The 13711-nt window shown below is 54.4% G+C and overlaps 5 protein-coding genes across 5 annotated transcripts; 3 read left to right on the top strand and 2 right to left on the bottom strand.

Moving 5' to 3' along the window:
- The first annotated feature begins 935 nt into the window (after positions 1-935).
- On the top strand, positions 936-4456 carry HER10_EVM0010219 (ammonium transporter). The gene is made up of 4 exons (XM_035479686.1): positions 936-2413; positions 2488-2552; positions 2615-3375; positions 3429-4456. Exons 1-4 carry the CDS (start codon positions 2300-2302, stop codon positions 4010-4012), a joined length of 1524 nt encoding a protein of 507 aa, XP_035330934.1. The 5' UTR covers positions 936-2299; the 3' UTR covers positions 4013-4456.
- A 653-nt stretch (positions 4457-5109) lies between these two features.
- Positions 5110-7824, top strand: HER10_EVM0004687 (uncharacterized protein; the record flags this gene model as incomplete). The annotated part of the gene is made up of 1 exon (XM_035474322.1): positions 5110-7824. The coding sequence occupies exon 1, from the start codon at positions 5326-5328 to the stop codon at positions 7822-7824; it is 2499 nt and encodes an 832-aa protein (XP_035330616.1). The 5' UTR covers positions 5110-5325.
- Positions 7825-8398: 574 nt separating this feature from the next.
- HER10_EVM0008396 (protein arginine N-methyltransferase) lies at positions 8399-10411 on the top strand. Its single transcript, XM_035477920.1, has 4 exons — positions 8399-8766; positions 8853-8996; positions 9083-9414; positions 9495-10411. The coding sequence occupies exons 1-4, from the start codon at positions 8684-8686 to the stop codon at positions 9971-9973; spliced, it is 1038 nt and encodes a 345-aa protein (XP_035330840.1). The 5' UTR covers positions 8399-8683; the 3' UTR covers positions 9974-10411.
- A 1024-nt stretch (positions 10412-11435) lies between these two features.
- Positions 11436-12908, bottom strand: HER10_EVM0001497 (uncharacterized protein; the record flags this gene model as incomplete). The annotated part of the gene is made up of 1 exon (XM_035471242.1): positions 11436-12908. The coding sequence occupies one exon, from the start codon at positions 12906-12908 to the stop codon at positions 11436-11438; it is 1473 nt and encodes a 490-aa protein (XP_035330430.1).
- Positions 12909-13229: 321 nt separating this feature from the next.
- HER10_EVM0000618 (uncharacterized protein) lies at positions 13230-13442 on the bottom strand (the record flags this gene model as incomplete). Its single annotated transcript, XM_035470392.1, has 1 exon — positions 13230-13442. One exon carries the CDS (start codon positions 13440-13442, stop codon positions 13230-13232), a length of 213 nt encoding a protein of 70 aa, XP_035330368.1.
- Positions 13443-13711: the final 269 nt, after the last annotated feature.

Here is a 13711-nt window from a genome sequence, read left to right as displayed (position 1 = left end):
AGCCGCAAAGTCGTCGTTGTCGTCGTCGCCCGCAAACGGAGTGTTCACCCGCTGCTCGTGGGCCGTAGACGGCTGTTCCTGGCCGCGTCTGACATGCCTTGCGGCCGCTACAACGCGCTGCTCTGCCCATTCCATCCTCCTACTTAATAGCATTAGCATCAGCTGTGTCTCGCACGTTCACGCACGTTGCCCTGCTGCGTTTGCTTCGCCGCCTCCTGCCCTTGAGGCCTGCCGGGTGCCGCCTGGCTGTTTCAACAAAATGGGCCATGGTTGCTGATGGTCCCTCTGAATGATCAACCGCCGAGCCCTTGAGGTGCAAAACAATGAGCTGCCGGCATCTGCAGACACAGCGTCGGATTCTGCCCCGACCGGGTTTGATGAGGCTTCCAGTAGCTGGCCGTCAGTGCTGTTTAGGCCAGGGGCTCTCTTACGACAAACTCGGTGATTCGAAGTTCCAAGAGAAACAACAATCTGCAAAGTTCAGTCCAGAGCGTCTCGTGTGTTGGGAGGAAACACTGGTACAGCGAGCGAGGGGTCTTGTCATGGCTGTGTCGGTGCGAATACCTAACAACAGGATAATTAGGATGCCAAGTGGTAGGTAGGTATCCATCCATCCGTACCGCACAAGTTACAACGGTCGAGCCGGCATTAGCCCAAACAACCTGCGTACACGACGGAAGACCTTCTGAAAGGCGAGGAGAACTACGAATGCTCGGTACAGCAATTGGCGTCTGCGTTATTAGAGCGCTGCCATAATCGTGGCTGTTATCTGAATCCACGCTACGACTAGACCCTTGCTTTGATAACAATGGCCTGTGGTTCTGCGGATTCTATGTACTCCCCCGTTCATCCCCCACCAATAACCAAACTATGGCGATTTCGACCCTGGTTGAACTGGACAGGGGCCTGGGGAAGGGCGTGGTCAGATTAATGAATTGGAAGCACATGCATTTCTCGATTGCGACTTTCATCCAACTATCGGGAAGAGATGACTTTGAGACCAACTATTTGATGAACCTTGAAGCACTAACTAGTATCACAGACACAGAAGGCAGGAAAAGCCTCGTCGTCGTCCGATGACAAGTCTGACAAGTCATCAACGATCCGGTCTGGAAGTGAGGACGGACGGACGTATGGAGTAGACTACGCCAGACCGAAAACGGGTGACCGGTCCTCCATGGTATCGAAGCCGTTGTGTCTTGAAGCCGTCGGGCTCTTATCAAACCCCAAGCCTTCTGGTCTCTGGATGCTACCTTGGCTTAACCCCAATTGCTTACCAAGGCGTTTCTTATGGCCTCTTGCTCTTGTTCCCGCGCACCACTTTCATTGCTTTTCCCGACCTGCAATTCTGCACTGGACACGCACAATTGCCGTATCCCCGTTGCTTCAGGTTGCTCGCTGACTTGCTTTAGAGGGAGTCGGGAGAAAGGCTTCAGGATTCAGGAAACATCCGTACCTATTCGTACAAACACGCAGCAAGAGAAGAGAAGGAGAACCAACCTACGGATACAGTGTTGCAGAGTACGGATACAATCCATGGATCTGCGTCGCAAGCGACAAAGCCTCCACGAGTCCACCCCCGTGCCTTGCCCCCTAGTGCACACCCCAAGTTGTACCGATTGGCCTTATTCGCGGCTCGCCCTGGTTGGAACCCTGCTTCATTCTCGCAGGGCTTCCCACGACCTCCCACACACACCACTCTCACCTCACCCCCGAGAAAAAACTCTGGCCACCCCCCCTAGTCCATTGCCGGCGGTCTTGGCCCAGGGCGGACAGGGCCTGTCTGCGTGGGATAGCCCAGAAGTCCCAAGCCGCAGCCTGTGGCCTCCTCACAGACTCGCACTCCTTGGAGAGGTCTCTGGACCATGGGCTTTTTTGGCCGCGTCGGGTGAGTCCTGCCGTACCCGTTTAGCTTGCCCGCCACAAGCAGGGCTAGTCGCCATGCCGCCCGCAACGCAACTCTGCGCAGACAGTCGGGGCGCCGGGGCATCCACATTCATAAGCTTCGCGCATCCCACGCCCGTTCTGACTGCTTCGTCCCGTCGTCTCACCCAGTGCTGTCCTTTCCGATCACCCTGCGACGGCCCTTTGCGCTCATTTTCGAGGCTTCGCTCATACGAGGAGCCAGCTGACAGGCTTCTTAATACGACGATCATCGACCGTCGACTGCAACTCGCCAACTTCTAGTGGAGTATTGCTCTCGGTACCCATCCACGACGACTACGACTACGTCTAGGCTCAGGCCCTCCAATTGCCGATTCGGCGATAAGATAGCGGCGGCGACGACAATTCCGTCACGATGGCATCCCCTCTCGATCTCGAAAACCTCGACTATGTGCATCTCATACCCTACAATGGTTCTGGACCCACAGGAGGAGATTCTCTCACCGAGGATCTGAACATTTGGTATGAGGTACGTCATTTTCAAATACGCTCAGCGCAGATATCTAGAGTTCCTATGGTACGGCTGCTAACAAAGAGACCCAGACTGGTGACATTGGATGGATGATTACAGCCACCGCGCTGGTGTTGCTTATGATTCCTGGCGTCGGGTATGGGCAATTTCCACCCTGACAGCTTTGGGAACCCAATCAACTGACACTGTTTCGTCTAGTTTCTTCTACTCAGGACTCGCGAGAAGAAAATCGGCACTTTCTCTCATTTGGCTTTCCGTCATGGCCACCGCTGTCACCAGTTTCCAATGGTTCTTCTGGGGTTACTCACTAACCTTCTCACACTCGGCTGGTGCATTTATTGGAGACCTGTCAAACTTTGGATTCAAGGACGTCCTCGGCCGTCCCTCTGTTGGCTCAAGCCGCCTCCCCGATCTTCTGTTCGCCGTCTACCAGGGCATGTTCTCCTGCATCACCGTTGCTCTTGCGACTGGAGCTGTCGCTGAACGTGGCCGCATGCTCCCCTGCGTCATCTTCATGTTTATCTGGGCGACAGTCATTTACGACCCGATCGCTTGCTGGACGTGGAACCCCAGTGGATGGTCCAACAAGATGGGTGGTCTCGACTTCGCCGGAGGTACACCCGTCCATATCGCGTCTGGCACAGCCGCTCTGGCCTACTCGATGATGTTGGGCAAGCGCCGCGGTCACGGCACCCACGAACTCAACTACCGACCTCACAATGTCACCCACATTGTCATCGGCACCGTCTTCCTCTGGGTCGGCTGGTTCGGTTTCAACGCTGGCTCAGCTCTCTCTGCCAACCTTCGCGCTGTTCTTGCCGCTGTTGTCACCAACCTGGCAGCCTGCGTCGGCGGTATTACTTGGTGCGTGTTGGACTACAGGCTGGAACGCAAGTGGTCTACCGTGGGCTTCTGCTCTGGTGTCGTTGCCGGCCTGGTCTCCATCACACCAGGATCCGGTGAGTTTAATTCACAGCAAACATACAAAACTTGATTAGCTGACTTGATACAGGATACGTCCCTGTCTGGGCTGCCGTTCCCTTTGGTATTCTTGGTGCGGCTTTCGCCAATTACGCGACTAAGCTCAAGTTCATCCTCAGAATCGACGACGCTCTCGACATCTTCGCCGTTCACGGCATTGGCGGTCTCGTCGGCAATGTCTGCACTGCCTTCTTTGCTGCCAACTACATTGCTCACCTCGATGGAGTTTCCGAAATTGACGGAGGCTGGATCAACCACAACTGGATCCAGCTCGGATATCAGTTGGCTGATTCCTTCAGCGGTGGCGCTTACTCCTTTGTCGGCACTTGCACTATCCTCTTCATCATGAACATGATTCCCGGCCTTCGTCTCCGTGCCACCGAAGAGGCGGAGATCTTGGGTATTGACGATGCCGAAATTGGCCAGTTCGCCTACGATTACGTCGAGCTCACTCGAGAGGTGCTCAACGATATGGACAATGAGGCTGCTAGCCGCTACTCCAACGACATGGCTTCTTTCCAGCCGATGGAGAAGAACAACAGCATTCCCTTGATGGATGCCCGCAACTTTGCCGGGTCATCACAATATCCCTCACAATTCGGACACGCGCAATGAAGCGCGATGAGTATGGGTTTTACACAACACTGACGGCTCATCGCCCTTCTTCGGCACATCAATCGTGCACACGCTCTTAGTTCGACACGGCCCCGCTGTACATAACGACACCACAATCAGCCCAAGGCACTGTCGCTGGTCCAACTAAGGGGAAGCCTCGGCTTGCAATTGGCAAGCCGCAGAGCCGAGTGACAGCTGTACGATACAGTGGCACAGCGAAACGCCACAGTCTAGGAGAACGAGGACACGAGGAAAATGTTATTGTATATATTAGTTGGATTTAAAGCTACGATGATACCATGGGAAGCGAAGAATGAGATGGTGTACTCTCGACCATCTGTCCTTGTAATTATGACCAAAAAGCCAGACCGGCCCGTCACGATTTTGGGTAGTTTCTTTCGACCTATAGACCAAAATTTCAAACAAACACTTTTTTCTTTATTCAACTTGAAGAGACGAAACACTGGCCCGCTGCTAAGAAGTCGATGCTGCTGCGATCTATTGTACTTGCTAACTCATGCCAGTAAGGGTAGCTTTGAGCTTCTTTGTTGTATTGTATTCAGTACACGTGGTTTGACGTACTTGAGGTAGGTACCTTAGTGTTCACTCTATTCAGATTGAGTTAGGAAGGTTAATCCACTACGGCAACTGGAAGGAAGGCAGGAAGGATTCCTGGTGGCATGAAGCTCCCACCAGATCCTGCAGGTCCCCGCGCTGCTGACCGAGGCCAAGCCGCTTTTGCTGCAGAATCCCCTTGTTGGGTGCTTGGGTCGATCGGTTGCAACCTGGCGGGCGTCAAACCCGCTTGGAAGCAGTCTATTTTACTCACATACCCTTTGGCCCTGTAGCCCTCTGCCTATCAGACGCCCAAGGCTCCTGCGTTGTGTTCCTCACATGGGGCAACTGTCAGTGCTCACTGCTGAGGGCGACCTTAATTGGATGACTTGCAGGTGGCCACAGCACTAATGCGGCATCCTTCCCCACGCAGGGCACCCAGATTTGGCCATTTCCAACACCTTACAGAGTACCTACCTCCAGGTATTCATGGGTCCCGTCCTTGAATGACATCCATCCCTTCCATCCATTAACACAACGTCGTCAAATGACAACTCACCTTTAAGCTACCTATTCCGTATTGGTGTGTGTGTCGCTTTCTCTCTCGACTTCGCTCAGGCATCACTCAATCTTTCCATCCATTTCCGTCGCCATTATTCCACGAGTCCTAGGCAACAGCGACGTACCGCCACCGACATGACGTTGGTTCACGAGAAGCTAAAAGTATCCCGTGCGCCTCTTTGACGACAGTTACTACCATGGCCAATACAAACACATCCTTCAGGGACAAAGCGCGCTTCTTCCGCCAGCTTGAATCTATTGGCAGGCAAGGCGAGGATGGCGAGGATGACGATGATGATTTTCACGAGGCCGAGCAACGCACAAGACAACAATTGAAAGCGTTTCAAGCCGCGGCGCAACTTCGCCAGCCACTCAGGGAAAGACCGCAGCCGGAATTACAGCCGCCTCTCTTTCCTCCTCCTCCTCCTTCTCGCCAGCAAGAACAGCAACAGCCACAACGGCGCGTAAGCCCCAGGCGAACCTCTTCAGCTCCGACATCAGCGCCCCTCACGGAACTAAAACGGAAGGAGGTCATCGAGCGGACACCACTTGCCGAGATCAAGGGTCCCGGAAGGAAGGAAGCTCCCACTGAAGACCTCAGCTTCGTCGAAGACACGCCTATTCCAGAAACTTTGGCTCGACCACCGCTTCAGCCGTTGGCCAGTCTTACTAGAAGCGCTACCACACCGCTTCCTCTTACGAGACACGTTTTGCCGCATCGCGTAGACAACTCGCCATCCATCGCCGCGATGAAGAAGAGAAAGAGAGAGCCGCCCATCAAGGTGCTACCCGAGGCGCAGCAGATCTTTCGTGGATTACGATTCCACTTCATTCCAAATGATGACATCGCGCCAGCCAGGAGGATTCGGATCCGAAAAGCGCAAGAGTTTGGTGCCCAGTGGACGAGATCTCTTGAGAATGCGACGCACGTCATTGTCGACAGGCGCCTCGACTGGCAAAGTATACAGAATGTGCTCAGTTCGGCAAGCGAAGGGTCATCGTACACCGTCCTGAACGAGGATTTCCCGCTGGACTGTATCAGGTTCAAGACGCTGCTCAACGCAAAACAGAAGCAATATCAGGTATCTGGCTGTCCTGAGCCACCTTCTTCCCCAACCTCGGGAGAACCCAAAACTTCACCTCAGACTGTTCAGCCTTCAACCGGAACAACGGCGCGAGATTTGCCGCTGAAAAAGCGGCAGACAAATCCCCAAAAGTGGGATTACGTTCCACCGCCGTCAACTCCATCTCGAAGTCAGGAGTCTTCTGGAAGGACAAGTGGAAATGCGACCGATATTGCGGAACCCTCCGTTCTAAGAGATATCACAGAGGCTGTGCAATCAACAGCTACGCGTGAGGCTGCATTTCAACAAGATGCCGGATCTTATGAAGATGTCCCCGCCACAGCAGAGAAGTCAACCTCTATATCAGAAGATGAGCTTGAACACGTTATTTCCCAGCTGCAGCAGTTTAGAGATCTGCCACTGGAGCATGACGATGACGATGATGATGCTCCTGCAACATCGCCGCAGTTACATGAACAAGGATCAGGCAGCGAAGTCTCGGATGACGAACGCCAAAGGAAGAAAAGAACTGTGGCAAGAACTAGGGGACGAAAAGAAATGACTTGGGAAGACAAGTTCACGTGTCATAAAGGGGGCACTCTAGGGAGCGACCAGCACAACCCCAACTCCCGCACAATTGAGATCTTGCAGCAGATGTGCAGCTACTACGAGCGTATCAACGACACATGGCGACCCATTGCCTACAGAAAAGCCATCACCCAGCTCAAGCGGCAGCCCGCCAAGATTTCGACCGCTGAGGAGGCGATTCGACTGCCTGGTGTTGGCCAAAGGTTGGCCGACAAGATTGAAGAGATTGTTACTACCAATCGCCTCAAACGACTGGAAAATGCAGAGTCGGATCCGATGGATGAGGTTCTGCAGACATTCCTAAAGATCTACGGTGTTGGGAGCACACAGGCGAGCCATTTCATCGCTCAGGGGTTCCGAACGCTCGATGACCTCAAGCAAAAAGCAAAGCTGACGGTGAACCAACGAATTGGTATCGATCACTATGAAGACCTCAACACGCGCATTCCCAGGCCCGAGATGAAGTGGTTAAGTGCGGTAGTCAGGTCAGAGGCAGCCAAGCTGGACCCTACTGTTCAAATCATCGTCGGGGGCAGCTATCGTCGCGGGGCTCAAAGCAGTGGGGATATCGACTTTATCGTCACGAAGAAAGGGACCGTGGCATCATCGGAACTGATCCCTTTCCTACGAGACCTGATCAGGGCACTTGAAGCGCAAAGGTTTCTCGTCGCCAGGTTCGCGGGATCCAGGGACAATGACGGAAGCAAATGGCACGGCTGTTGCGTTTTGCCAAAGATCGAAGGCTTCAACGACGAAGAGTACCGGAAAGTCTGGAGACGTGTGGACTTCCTAGTGGTGCCAGAAGCCGAAATAGGGGCGGCACTGATTTACTTCACAGGCAACGACATCTTCAACCGCAGCATACGACTGCTGGCATCGAAGAAGGGAATGCGACTCAACCAGAGAGGTCTTTATAAGAATGTGATGAGAGGTCCCGGACGCGCCAAGTTGACCGAAGGAGAGCTTGTTGAGAGCCAGGACGAGAAGAAGATATTTGATATTCTTGGGGTCAAGTGGAGAGAACCGCACGAGAGGTGGTGTTAAGGACCGAGGTACACTCTGATTAACGGTACTTGGCATAGCGCGGCGTTGGATGGCCTTGGTTGGTCCATTATTTTTTGAGTCTTCTGGTCTTGAAAATGAATCTACATGATACCTACTCCAGTCAATATTGCACTTGAAGCTGTTGTAAGCTGTTGTGTTTGGCAAGATGAACTCGCTTGCTGGAAGCTTGAAATGTCGCCCCTCTAAGTACTCATGTACACCTCAAGTAAAGCTTATGGATGGAAAAGCTTCTTCGGACCCGCACACCTTAAAACTCCATCAACGTGGTGCGCTGGCGAGGGGCGAGGGGCGAGGAACGGGCCGGCAGTAAGGGTCTGCCAGTGTCAACAGTCTGAAAGCTACCTGGGTAAAAGAGGAAAAAAACCCAAGGGAGGAAAAAAAAAAAAAAAAAGGAAAAAAAAACTTCGGGTGGGTGAGGTGGTCTGGCCGAAAGTGGGATGTGGAGACGGAGCCCGATGCAGGGTGCAGGCGGTGACGGGCATTGCGAGGCGCAATCAGGATTGATTATTTTTTTTGCCAGTCCCTCCTTCCCCTCCAGTCTCTGTCAGGTTCATTCTGCCCGATCGTGTTGAAAGTCCTCCCCCGGTCCAGTGCCCAGCCTGCCCCGCCGACCCTTTCCTTCTTCTTCACCGCGCGACTACCTCTGCCCGTGTTTTCTGTCCCACCCTGAAATTCTCTTTCCTTCCTCATCCTTTCCAGTGTGTTTGGCGATCCATCCTACACATACCCCAAGCCGACCTGTTTCTCTTCTTCTCGTCTTCTCTTCTTCTTCGGCCCAGAGAGCTTCGACGGTAAAAGTCGTCGCAAAAAGAAGATTTCACATACACCAATAATCAAAATGGGAGGCGACAACATGGAGGTCGACGCTGCTGAGCAGAAGCTCAAGACCATGGAGCACTCGGAGCAGCACTACTTCAAGAGGTATGGCAGCAAGCTGGACAGCAGAGCTACAGATTTGTCCATCGCAAAACCCCAGAACCATTGCTAACATTTGCGCTCCTGCACAGCTACGACCACCACGGCATCCACGAGGAGATGTTGAAGGATGAGGTCCGCACCCGCTCCTACATGAACGCCATTGTTCAGAACAAGCACCTCTTCAAGGACAAGGTCGTCCTCGATGTTGGCTGCGGTACCGCCATTCTGTCTATGTACGTACGCTCGGCTGTCTCAAACAAGATGCCATAACTCTGCAGCTCAACAAAGCTCGATTGCTAACAATGTATTCTTTGCACAGGTTCGCCGCTAAGGCTGGCGCAAAGCACGTTATCGGTGTCGACATGTCTACCATCATCTTCAAGGCCCGCGAGATCGTTGCCGTCAACGGATTGTCCGACAAGATCACCCTGATTCAGGGCAAGATGGAGGAGGTCGAGCTCCCCTTCCCCAAGGTCGACATCATCATCTCTGAGTGGATGGGCTACTTCCTTCTCTACGAGTCCATGCTGGACACCGTCCTCTACGCCCGTGACCGCTACCTGAACCCCGACGGTCTCATCTTCCCCGATAAGGCCACCATCTTCGTTGCTGGTATCGAGGATGGCGACTACAAGGACGAGAAGATTGGATGTAAGTTACAGTGCCACCCACGACTACTGCCTCAGCGAAGCTTCGCTGGATTGTGCAAACAGAGGCTGACCACAAGACAGTCTGGGACAACGTCTACGGTTTTGACTACAGCCCTCTCAAGGCCACTGCTCTCGCCGAGCCCCTGGTTGACACGGTCGAGATGAAGGCGGTGGTTACTGAACCCACAGCTGTCCTGACCCTGGACCTCTACAAGTGCCAGGTTGCCGACCTTGCCTTCACCTCCGACTTCCACCTCTCTGCCCGTCGCGATGACTTCATCCACGCCCTCGTTGCCTGGTTCGACATCGACTTCACCGCCGCTCACAAGCCCATCCGCTTCTCTACCGGCCCCCACACCAAGTACACCCACTGGAAGCAAACTGTCTTCTACCTCAAGGACATGATCACCATGCACACTGGCGAGGAGGTTAAGGGTACCCTGCAGGTCAAGCCCAACGACAGGAACCGCCGTGACCTTGACATCAAGATTGACTACAAGTTCTTGACCGAGGACCCCACTCGTGCCGCTGAGGGCCAGTGCGAGTACAAGATGTGCTAAGCGTCCACGGCTTGAGCACTGAATTCTTATTGCCACCATCTTTTCGGATAGCTTGCCCCTGGGATAAGGGGCTCATCACCAAGCATCGCAGCGTTTCGTTCAAAAGCCGGAGTGTCCAAGATGTGGACGTCCTCATGGCGAGGAACCACTGAGAACACCAGCTTCTGGCCCTGGGTTACGAACCTGCACTGCTCTTTGCGCCCGCCGGTTATTTTTTGAGAGGAGATGGTCCTAGCCTGGCTGCGTAACCTGCGCCGGCAAAGGAGGCACGGCGCGGCCTTCTTTCATGACACATCACACCCTCTTGGTTTTTTGCCTATTCTGGTTCTTAATGACAAAAAGGGTCACCGCCGATAAAAGTGCGGATATGAGGACAGACAGAGAAGGAGGAGAAGAGATGACATAGAGTCCCAGAGGCATTTGCAGTCACAGCGCCTGCAACAATAGATCATGACTAATGAATCAGACATGAACCTCCCACGTCTTTTTTGCTTGACCCCCTTTGTGCTTTGTCTTTACTGTGTATGCTCGGTGGCAAGTGATTCCACGGTGCTCACTCACGTGTAAAAGTCAGAATCATGAAGTGCTTTGAGAGCGCGTTGATATGGGGAACTTTTATCTAAGCTTGCTGGTGAAAACGATCAACCCTGACTGGATCGAGCTTACAAGGGGGATGGCATGAAACATTACGCACATGATGCGGTTACACGACCTTGACGCCAGCTAGTTGGTTTGTTTATCAAGTTCATAGTAGTATGGGTCAGGAAATTGGTGGATTTGCTGTTCGGTCGGGTCTACTCTTCGCTTTCCCATTGAATATCTTTTACGAGGTATCTACACTAAACATGAGAGTTGAACGCTGTCAATGTTCTCTCTTGGGTTTAGGTTGTATATTTCTGAGTCTTGAAACTGGCCATGATGCATATTAAATTCAGAAATCTATGAAGAAATGCATCGCTTTGCTACCCCCCTTTTCCAATTACCTGTTCCCCGTATAAAACATCCAACTTGAGAAGAAAAGAGTAAGAGACACGGGCGAATGGGTACTCTAGGTTCTAGAAGTGATATTATCAACATGCGCTCTCTCACTCTCTCTATCTTCGTAGTCCCGTCGCTATGCCACTAGATGAAAAACCATGCTGCCAGATGCTGAGTGAAGTTTTGTGTAGGAAAAGAAATGATTTTCCACCCCCTTTTTGAATAACCAAACCCCCCGTGCCTCCTAACCACCCATTCCCGCCCTTCAGAAACGCCAGGCTCGCCTTGAAATGCTAATCTCGCGATGGAATCTGTAGAAAAAAACCCCCCTCTTTTCCTCTTATGCTCGTCTTCTTCTATCTGTCTATATGGCAGCATAGTATAACTCAATGCAAGAATACCAGGGTATTCTCTCAACCCCGCCTCTCTCTCTCTCTCTCTCTCTCACGCGCATACACAACCCCATTGCCACAACTGACACCTCTCACATACCCCCGGGCCCATGCGTAACCCAATCCTCAATCGTATCCTTGCCGCGAAACACAACGCCCATCATGACGGTAAACTCATCCACCTCCCTCGGGTCCGCCAGCGCCAGCAGGCCCGAAAAGTCCATCCGCCCAACCCACCACGCTGTATCGCCTTCCCGGGACCGGTTCCACCGCTCCGCCGTGGTGGCGGCCCACAGACGCGCCTGTGCTGTGAAGCTCATGTCCGCGAGACCGAGAGGGTGGTGATGATGATGTGGGAGCTGATGGCCACCGCCGCCGCCACCACCACCTCCTCCTCCTCCACCGCCGCCGCTGGCGTGATGTTGCTGTGGTTGTCCGGGCCCTCCTCCTCCTGTCCCCGCACCGCCGAGTTTGCTGCCGTATCCGCCACTACCACCGCCGCCGCCGCCCTGTTTCGCAGTGGAGTACACCGCCCTAACGAGATGCGCCATGGCGAGTACCCGTCGGATCGATTCCGCCATCAACCACCGCCGCCAGGCGGCGTTGAGCTCCTCCTTTGTGAGGCGGGCGCCGGGGGTATTGGAGCGCGAGTGATCCGGCGAGAGGTCGTGTTGCGGGTACGATCCCGCCGACGAAGAGGGCTGCTGATGCTGCGGCGGGATGTGCGAGTCCGACATGACGGTAGACGACGACGGCATGGCTTCTTCGGCCGAGAAGACGCCGGTCCCGACGCGGGTTTGGAGTGCCGACGTCCACGTTGCCAGTAACGGCTCGACAGAGTCCGCGAGGACGCGCTGGCGGATGTCGCCGTCGAACCAGCGCATGATCTGGTACATGACCAGCGCCTGTAACGAGGCAACCTGCTGTGGCAATGTCCACGCCGCCTGCTCGGGGACGTAGAGCAGCGCTGTGGCTTTTGCTTCCACGACGCCGAGGACCAGCGCCGCGTTCTCGTCGTTTTTGGCGGCGTACGCCGCGCACGCGCAGAAACAGTCCTGGAGCACGGGAGGCAGGCCGTCGGCCCCGTTCGTGGTGGGCAGATAGAGCGCCGGGTGGATAAAGGGGGCGACACCGTTCTGGCTCACCCACCGCCGAGGATAGGACCGAAACTGTTCGCTGCAGTACATGACTGCGTCTCGTGATAGATAGTCGCTGGTAGGCGCCATGAGAGAAGGTGACGGTGTTGGCACGGCCGCCGAGGCGTTGTTGTAGTATAGGGCCCACGAGTTGTCAGTCTCAGGGACAACGGGGACGGGCATGATATTGTGAAGGGAGTCAGTCGGCGTGCCCGCGGAGCCGCTTAGGACGTCTGTGAAGAAGTTGAAGTCCGCCGCTGCCACGGCGGCTTCCAGTGACGGGTAATTGCAGTCTTCGAACCCCTTTTGGGTGCACCGGCCGCACCGGGGAAGCCGTTGGTCGCAGCGGCGCTTTGCTTGCTGACACGCAGTACAGGCGCGGCGCCGGGTCGATATAAGGGGTGATGAGGCACTCGACTGACCCGACATGGTGGTCGAGTCGGCAGCCCACTGTATGACTTGGTGGTGTGTGGCTTCTGGTGGGAAGTTTAAGGTATGCTGGGGCCGGGTTGATGCCGAGTAATACGCGGTGGTATATTGGGCCGTGTAAGAGCAGTGAGATGTAACGTGCTTGCGTCTGATTGTCTCGTTATCGGTTCTCTGGTTTGCTGTGCAGTATTGCTGGCGAGCAAGCCACGATCACGACGGTGGAGTGACAACGACTCTGGCGCAAACGTTGTTGGCGTCCCCCCCTTTTGCCTGGCTTCGACTTGACCACTGATAATTCGAGCAGCAGCCGGTCTCTTTGCCCTACAGTATTGCTGTTCCGGTATGAACGGGAAAGTTGTCGCCGGTCCGGAGCGGTAGCGGGAACGGTTGCGGCTCTCCGCTTTTGGGACGAGTGGAACTCCGCAGCGGGCAACGGGCTTCCGCGTTGCTGGGTTTTCCAATGGGCAAGACAGTGGTGATCACCCGTCTGGTCTTTTCGGTTCGGGCGGTGCTCCGCTGTTGGTTGCTGGACATGATGAGGGAAATCGGGAGCCTCTTTTCTCGATGTGTTCTGGGCCGCCGCCGGCCGCTCTCCTTATATGGGGAGGAGGAGGAGGCGGGATACGGCTTTCTTCCCCTCGCGACGAGCTCACTCTCCCACACGAGAGCCACAAGCCGGAGAGAATCCTGCTCGATGGCCTCGATGGATCGAGAAGACACGATTATTGCCCGCCCGACTCAGCTAAGCATTTGTCTCTCAACGCTAGTATCCGCTGGGCTGGCCTTGCTCGTTAAGTCATCGA

The sequence above is a fragment of the Colletotrichum scovillei genome (assembly GCF_011075155.1).
Source record: "Colletotrichum scovillei strain TJNH1 chromosome Unknown Contig00008, whole genome shotgun sequence".
Taxonomy (NCBI): Eukaryota; Fungi; Ascomycota; class Sordariomycetes; order Glomerellales; family Glomerellaceae; genus Colletotrichum; species Colletotrichum scovillei.
This window is presented reverse-complemented; position numbering and strand designations above follow the sequence as displayed.